General features: G+C 35.7%; 1 protein-coding gene across 1 annotated transcript in view; it reads right to left on the bottom strand.

Annotated features, from left to right (window-relative positions):
• LOC136832274 (uncharacterized) overlaps positions 1 to 8,932 on the bottom strand; it is a 272,952-nt gene that overhangs the window by 6,020 nt on the left and 258,000 nt on the right. Inside the window, exons 9-13 of the mRNA XM_067093143.1 lie at positions 8,321 to 8,389; positions 6,646 to 6,744; positions 4,752 to 4,864; positions 3,500 to 3,635; positions 239 to 3,219 (exon numbers count right to left, since the gene is read on the bottom strand). Of these exons, the coding sequence (XP_066949244.1) occupies positions 239 to 3,219; positions 3,500 to 3,635; positions 4,752 to 4,864; positions 6,646 to 6,744; positions 8,321 to 8,389 (3,398 nt within the window). The remainder of the gene's footprint in view (positions 1 to 238; positions 3,220 to 3,499; positions 3,636 to 4,751; positions 4,865 to 6,645; positions 6,745 to 8,320; positions 8,390 to 8,932) is intronic.

Genomic DNA, 8,932 nt, shown 5'->3' with positions numbered 1-8,932 from the left:
AGAAAAGATTACTTTGATTGGACTAATTTCTTGAAAAAAAAAAAAAAATTCAAGATAAGCTTACATGAAAACAGAGGAGCCATTTGAGAAGAATGTTCAGTAAAAAAAAAAAATTAGATGGAACACAAAAAATCAAATAACATTAAAATGGAAACACCAGGGTACACACATTTGGTTATTAAAATATGGTCCATTACCAAAATAAAAAAAAAATAATACAAGAAAGCATCTACAGTACCTCTATTATAATTTCTTCTGAATCCGGTGTCTTGGTTTGCTTCAGTCTTCCCTCTCGCCGCTGTCGTACCAGTACTCTCCAATCTTCTGTTGCTGGAGATGAAGACCCTTGTTCTGATTTCTGTGTACTATGTACATTCTGCTCTATACTTGTGTTTGTGTTGTCAGAGGCAGTTGTATGCTCTGATGGTACAGACTGTGTGCGTACCGTGATTGTGAAGGATGGTGTTGCATTTCGTGCCTCTGTTACTGATGAGCCAGTTTTAGAATTAGGTACTCCTGAACTGCTGGTGTTTTGAACTGGGGTAGGTGTAGAGACTGCTGGTAATATCTGTGCCGCAGTAGTAACTGCAGCATGACAATCTTTGCCCCCACTCATAAATCGGCGTCTTGCAGCACCAATGTCAAGTGGTGAAATCTCTACTGGATCCTGATTTTCCTCAGATTTTACTAGAGTTTTATTTCCTTCTAGGTCATGTGAACCTGGACTGCTAGATAATCTCCTAATTTGTGAAATATATTGAGGAGACTGTGTTTCTTCTTCGTGATAAGGCCGGGGTGGCCAAACAAGCCCAGAACCTGATCTAGAAGTCTTTGGTACTGGAGTTACAGAGGGAGGAGTCGAACTATTTTCTAATTCGTCTCCACTTGTACTGTCACTAGTTCCTGTAACATTCACTGAAGCTAGTCGGCTACTAATAATTTTACTTGTAATACCACTCTGCTGAACAGGTACTACTGTATTTGTTTCTGACACAGCAACATCCGGAGATGTGTTGGTTGGACGTATGACTGACACTTGAACAGGGGAAACTGATTTACTTTGCTGATTAGGATTAAAACTACTGCTTGGGGAGGTAGTAGTAATACCTATTGGAGCAGAACTTATGTTAATAGGAGGGCTCATTCCAGATGTGTTATTAGTAGAAGATACAATATGAACACTTGGTTTATGAGATACAGGTGAACTTGATAAGGGATTACTCACATTTGTTGCTGGTGGTGGACAGAATGAGAGAGTAGGATTACCTACAGATTTCTTATTAAACGATATGGCATTGATGCTTGATTTCTGTAATCCTTGAACTGTTGATGGCAAGGAAGTAACTGTTGTAGTTGTTGCAGTGCTGTTAAATGAAGATGATGAATTATCTGCAGGTCTAGATGATACAACTGTTACTTCAGAAATTTCACTCGCAGCTTCAATATTTTCTTCATCATAATCAAATGACTGAAACTTCTCTTTATCTGCATCTTTGATTTTGAAAGATCTTCTTGCAAAGACTTTAAAAAGCTCAGGCTGGTCATTTTTCGTGGGCGAAGGAAGTGGTTGACCTGCAACTGAATTAGCACGATCCATAACTGGAGCTCTCTCTGATACTAGTGGTTTTCTCAGTATAACTCGTTCAATTGTGGGCTCTGGAGATGAACCTTCCACACCAGAATCATGGTCTTTTTTCTCTGATGTACTTCCAGATGGTGAAATATCTCTCTGTATACTCTTCCCAACTTTACTATTACTTTTCTTAATGTATGGTTTCTCCGTTCTGCTTTCAATTATGATATGACTAGGTTCAATTTTCACATTATTCAGTCCTTCTTGGGTTATTTTCTGCATATTAGTTCCAGTGTTTAGTTCATTGTCTACTGGTATGGAAGATGACTCTGTACCCTTTGACTCCAGTTTTGCTTGCTTATCATTATCAGTATCATAAATAACAGAATGCCCTTTACTTTCAACTCTGTTAAGCTGGATACGCATGAACTCTGGGACAGGAGAAGGATCTGGTTCACGAGTAATAATTCGTTTCATACTGGGTTCTTTCTTTAATGAGCGACGGCGAAGAGATTCACCATCAACTTCTCCCTCATCTGACCCTTTATGTTTTAATGCTCCATCAATCTCAGTCTGTACAGCATTCCCAGGATATTTTTTAGACTCTTTTACACGGGAGTCTAATTTATCTTCAACAGAAATTGACTTGGATCCAGATTTCATATCTACAACCCTCTTGCTTGCAGGTTCTGACTGATCTACATCTTTGGCAAGATTGGCTTTGTATGCATCTGCAGTATATCCAACATGAGACACACTAGATGCTTTCCTAAGTAAATCCTCAGGCTCACGGGATTGCAAGGTTATGCTAGAATCTAAAGAAAGAGGTCCTGAATTAATGTCTTGCCCATTGAGTGCCTCTTGCTGACTTGAAAGCTGTTGTTCATGATGTTTATGCTTGAAAACCTTATACTGACTTTGAGATTGGGGACGAATGAAAACTCCTGGAAGTGATGTATTTGTAAGGGAATCTATTGATCGATGAGATGAGGCAGATATGTCGGTAACACCACTTGACGATATTGTTCGTGATGATGAGGTTTTTGTATCACCATCAAAACTTTCCACTGATGAAGTCTTTTTGAGAGACAATTCATTATCTTCACAATTAATCTGAGCAGAAGTGATCTTAGGGTGAACTTCATGTTGACTTCCTTGAATTTCTCTGAAGCTTTTTACCTTCCTTACACCTTCTGTAGGTCGAGATGAACGATCTTCGTATGAAGACATTCGGAATACACTTGGTGGGCCTGGAGTTGTACTTTCTAAACGCCCTTCCACACTTGCTGACCGAGGTGTCTGAGGTGAAGAAGGGGCTGCTTCTTGTTTAGACCTCTCTCGACTTGGATCTCTCACTTTACCTGATGGAGGTAAAGGATGCGATTCCTGACGTGATTTAGTAGAGGTTCTCCCTAACATGGGGAACTTTGACCCTGAGGAATCCTTTCGTTTTTCTCTTGAAGTTCTTTGGTCTCCTCCACGGCGCATCGGGCTTACACTGTTTTCACGACTCTCATCACCACTGCCCCGAGATCTCCGCCTACCAGACCGTACACTTCCAAATATTCTCTGAAGCAGTGGTTCATCTTTCTTTTCAGGCTCATGACTTTCAGTAGTGATAATGGTTTCTTGCTTAATTTGGTCATCTGAAGACAAAAAATGTATGTACTTTTTAAGATGCATAAAAATGGAAAGAAGCATAACAGTACATCTTAGTATAAAATGATGTATTCATAAAGCATGTTAAATTCCACCCAGGTAGCTCCACAGCAAATCTTAAACCATGCTGGTAAAAATAAAGAAATTAATACTGCATAAGTTACTGAACTGCTATGAAGAATTACAGATGTATATGCTACACCTGAGAGTCACTGAATGTTGTGACTGGAATGATTTTACATACTAAAAAACAAAAGACAATCTTACCAATAACTGGCTGTATGACAGCAATATCAAGAGGTGGAGGAACTGTGGCAGTGGCAGGCTTTGGTGGAGTAGCATTTTTACTGTTGGCCTCCTCATTGACTTCTGGGGTTGCAGGCAGACTCATCTGCCCAGCAATCTAAAACAGGTTATCCATATTTCAGAAATATTTAAATATATAAGCATGACATAGCTAACTTCTTATCTATGAATTATCTATGAATAAAAATATTTCAGTATATATATATATATTGGTATATGAGTTATAATAATGCTAATTATATATAATATGTATATATATATATATATGTATTATATATATATATATATATATATATATATATATATATATGTATATATATATATATATATATATATATATATATATATATATATATATATATATATATGAGTTACAAGTGTTTAGTTTCTTCTTGTATGCTAAAATTGATTGAATTCTGAATTACTGTACTAGTATTCCCTTTCCTTACTATGAATACACACTCAACTGAAATTCTGCATCATTTGCAAATATGAATTTAAAGCTTTTTATATTTTATGCCATGATTTTATGCACACTTCTCAGGCTCTCATCAGTAACATTTGATGACAATTTTCCTTGGAGTAAAAGTATACAGAAATGTCTAAATGCATACAGGTCTGTTTTGTTTTAAAAAATACTTTTGATATTTGGTCTTTATATGGTATGTTTCAGAGGTAAGCAACCTGAAAGGTACTTGAGAAAATGAACATATTTCAAGTTCCAGGATATATCAGCTCTGCAAATACTTTATTGAAACATGAGGATTTTGTTACAGGGAAACCATCATGCTACCATCACTAGAGCTTGGAGATGTAAATAACACTTCACCCAAAAATTAAGTTTTTGATTCTAATGATGTAAAATTGTCTTACAATTCTCAACCATTGATATTATGCTGATATACTTAAATCATCCATAGAAAGATGTGCAATTCACTAAAAAATATTTTTGGGAAGGCCTAACCAAAACAAGTTTTTTATCAGGAGGAATAGCCAAAACAAAAAGAAGCAACTTTAAATAAGTGCTCAAAGTGAAATGATGCCTTCTGAGCACTAATTTTGAGGAGGAGGTGGAACGCACAGAATTAGCGTGTAACCAAAGCTGTACATTGTAACTGATCACTAACTTACACTCAACTATTCAAGTGAAGAAGATATATATTGTCAAATATGATGTTAAAAATATCAATTTAAAAAATGGAATGAAATATACCTGAGCAGACCTCCTTGAACGTGGTGCACCATGGGTTCGACGAGGCCTAACAGAGATCTTGTGATGAGCTGCTTGATGGCTTAGTGGAACAGCACCAGCAACAGGTTCATTATCTGAAATACAAATGTGAATTTGAACCAGTTTCTTCAATTTCAGCCTCAAGCACATTACCATTCATTGACGTGTTACACTTATATTAATGTGCTGTACAATAATATAAAGGCATAAACTCAAGGTACTGAAGCATAAATTATCAAAATGCCCTTGAAACAGCTTAAAGTATTCAGTCAGGAATAAAATCAGAAACTAGATATAAATAAGAAATTAACAATAGAGATTTGCACATAAACTTCCCTGCAAACCTAAAATATGTCCTTGGGATTGAAAACTGATAAGGTTTGTATTTTTAAATAAAGTCTGATTGTAAAAGCAAACTTACTGAAATTACTTTCCTCGGGCCTGACACAAACAAGAAGAAAATGAGGATGGAAAGATAGTGGGGCCAATCTCTTAGAAACAAAGAACATAAAAACTGCATTCCAAACAAAGTAGTTAAGCAAACAATTAAGAGAGGCAGCTCTGTAAATGACCAACAAAAACACTTTTTATTCTAAATGTGTCTGTCCTAAAAATGTTCTTTAACAATGTTTGTATATTTAAAGAAGGGTTAAACGGGAAATTCGGAAGTGACCTAATGAGCGGCAAAAATATTATAATAAAAGTGAAATGAATAATCTCTTAGAACCAAGCTTATGGCTATCCAACTCAGAGCTGAAAACAAACATTAAATGCAATGTAGTATTACAAAATACGATCCTTTGTTTACAGAGATTCCAAAACTATACTGAATTTGTAAACTGACAGTAAGATTTGCATGTAAATTTATACAAGTAAAAAGGTGACCAGGTTAAAACACTTATAAATAAAGATATATTCAGGCCAAATGATGATACAGGCCAAAAGGTGACCATGTTTAAACACTTATAAAGAGATATTCAGGCCAAATGATGAATACCTTAAATGACAATACAATCATGACATTTTTTTTATGCAGACCAGACTTGCGTGAAAATGGGGTCTGAAAATTCTGAAGGGGGTCAGAAAACTAAAAAAATGGCTCTATTGTTGAAGGGGAGATGCTTAGTTTCTTGCATATTACTGTTCATTTCAAACAAAAACTAAAAAAAAAAAAATCCAATTTACAAAAGTTAACTAAGATGTACCTTTTTCTTGTGCAAGGTCTTCAAGGAACACGAACAGGTTAAAGGTAAATGAACGAGAATCCAATACCAAACTCTTTACTACCGTGCCAATAAAGAGAAAAAGCGAGATTTTACATACAAGTTTGCAACCAACGAGGTCACAATCAAGGCAAAGTGCCCTGGTATTGTACACAATCAATACACTGTCCCGCTTTCCCAAAATAACCACGCCCCTTTATGCTTAAATTTAAATGCCAATCAACTCAAGTGGCAGAGAGATCGGAAGATAAAAAAAAAAAGACAAAGACTTCCTACAAGATCAACTTAATCACAACGACGAACAAAATATATAAGGATTAAATGTAAAGATTCGGCATGAGGAGGCTTAATCAATCGACTAGTCCTCACAAAGTCAAAATATCAACTAACAAACACAAAAGAATCAAAAGGAAATGATAACATATGAAGTTTAATGAATAAACGGTCCCCACACCATCACACTAACTACAGTCACAGGACACTAGTCAATATAGAAATGAATCGTAAGATAAAAATTAACATTCAGTCAATCAACCATTCCCCACATGAACAAGCTAAGGTGTGATCATCGGGCAGCAAGCCGAGACCATAGAGAGAATCCCGCAGCTGGAGACAAGGTGCGTATCACCTAGTACGACCAGTGTCAAGGTTACCCTGCAACTTGGAAAAGGGATCCCGTCCATCCAGTATGCTGTCACTCACGTAAGTGGCCCTCTGACTAGTCCTCCTCTTCACTTTGCCAGCAGGACGTGCTGCCGATACATGAACAGTGACAAGGTAAAACGTGGTCTTGCTACTACCTATAGCCTGATTTGTAAAGACCATTGTATAATGTAATAAAACTAAACATAAAGTTTTGTGGAATATAAAAAAAAAACTTTGAGACTTCTATTTGCCTTATTACCTAATTTTATCTCTAACCTTATCCGCAAAGCTATCTAAAACAAGACTCAAAGCGTAAATGGAAAACTGAATGCGCTCATATAATTTTGCGTTTTCTTTTTTACATAAACTTCATAAAAAAATTAAATACCCAACATTGAAGACCTTTAGAGTAAAACCTAAGTAACGTAACTGTGCAATAAATACGTTCCATGTGAAATTGTGAAGTTACGACCTTGTTATGAAAAAGCTTTTAAGTACGAAAAATCACTTATGCACTATAAATTTCAACGCTGACGATTACTCATCTGGACTACAGTACTTAAGCCTTGGATTAATGACGTCTTTAATAATAATAATAATAATAATAACAGATTAGAATTAGTCTTAATATATTTAATACAACTTAGTATCTTCATTCACTAAACAAATCGCCGATTTTGAGAACCCACGGCTGAAGGCCAAGCGCGTTAAGTATTTTCGCCACAAAAACAAGTCACTGGCATTGAGAACTTGATGCGACTGCGGGTCAAGTTCGCAAAGAAAACTTTCATTTTTTCCCGGTAATTGGCTGGGCCAGTCCACGTTCGTATTCACTTATGAATGAGACTCTTGACTACCCCGCGGATAAGGTTACAGGGATTCATAATTACAAAAAAAAAAAAAAAAAAATCACGCTGGTCAAGGCAGGCTGGAAATGACTCAGGTGGTAACACTGAATACGGACATCGTTGAATGTTGCACAAATAAATTTGCAATGGTCTTTATCAAATATCTTATCAAATATATATATATATATTATCCAATATATATATATATATATATATATATATATATATATATATATATTATAAAAAAAGATTGAAACATTAAATGCCTGAGAAACATTTTCCAATAATTATATTTTTATTATTAATAACTGCAAGTCACACCGGATACATGAGTCAATATAAAGTGCAAAGCATGACTGGCGAACTCGAACGCTGCAATACTGTTTTTACTGTGACAGTTCGTAACGTGGGCATGTTTATGGCCACACACATTCTTCAAATTCAGTTCTTTTGTGTATAAACATTTTAACAAAGCGTAACGATAAAAATTATATAACTGAAAACACGCGTCTACTTTAAGAAGACAAAAAACTGTTTATAAGTACATTGGGCATTACCAAACCTCAATCCTGAGTCGACAGGAGAACCTTCAATGGTTATGAGAGTGATGGATTGGCTGGAACTACACATTCTTTACAATAACACCCAGTAATGTTAAAGCCTTGTATTTCACGGCTCATGCAAGAGGAACAGTAACCCTTACTCGATCATTTCCTTTGCATATAACGAACATCCTTAAAGTTTGCTGAAATCGTCGTCGAATTCTGCAGAAAAAGAGAGGAACTTGGGTCGTTGCGGACGACCAAAGACCTGGAAAGCGGCAAAAGCGACTTACCGACAACCTGATGTCGTCCTTCCAACAGCGACACCTTGGAAGAATGGTGAGACCCGATGCCCAGGAGTCCTGGAACAGAAAAAGAAAAGAATAAAGCTATATAAGAATCAACTGCAATTCATTCATTTTTTTGCAATAATTGTGAAATAATACTTCATGATACAAATACTTTACTATGAAGTGAAACTCTAACGCTTTTGTTTAAATGGTTTTGTTTATGGATAAAGATACAGGCGTTCAAATGTTTTCACGAAATAAAACAAATATCTCTGTTCCTGTTTTTATTATTAAATTCCCGAAGCTCAATGGCTTTGTAAAACACACAAACCCAAAGACATGTATACACGTGTTCAAGTACGGGTTACAATCTGTAATCAACTTGCAGCTTATTAGGTTAAAAAAATATTCCATTAATTTTCATGTTTTTATTAACACTGAAAACTGTAATATTTCACGGCACCCATCTTGTCTCTTGATTATGAAAAATACATGTCAGTAGTATAGGTATTAAAAGGTACGTTTGTATTTTAAGCACTGAAATTCCTCACCCTTTTCTTTCCTTGTTAGATATCTTTTTCTCCTTTATCTTTTTATCTTTTTTATTTCCCGTAA

This window comes from Macrobrachium rosenbergii, chromosome 49 (assembly GCF_040412425.1).
Source record: "Macrobrachium rosenbergii isolate ZJJX-2024 chromosome 49, ASM4041242v1, whole genome shotgun sequence".
Classification (NCBI taxonomy): Eukaryota; Metazoa; Arthropoda; class Malacostraca; order Decapoda; family Palaemonidae; genus Macrobrachium; species Macrobrachium rosenbergii.
This window is presented reverse-complemented; position numbering and strand designations above follow the sequence as displayed.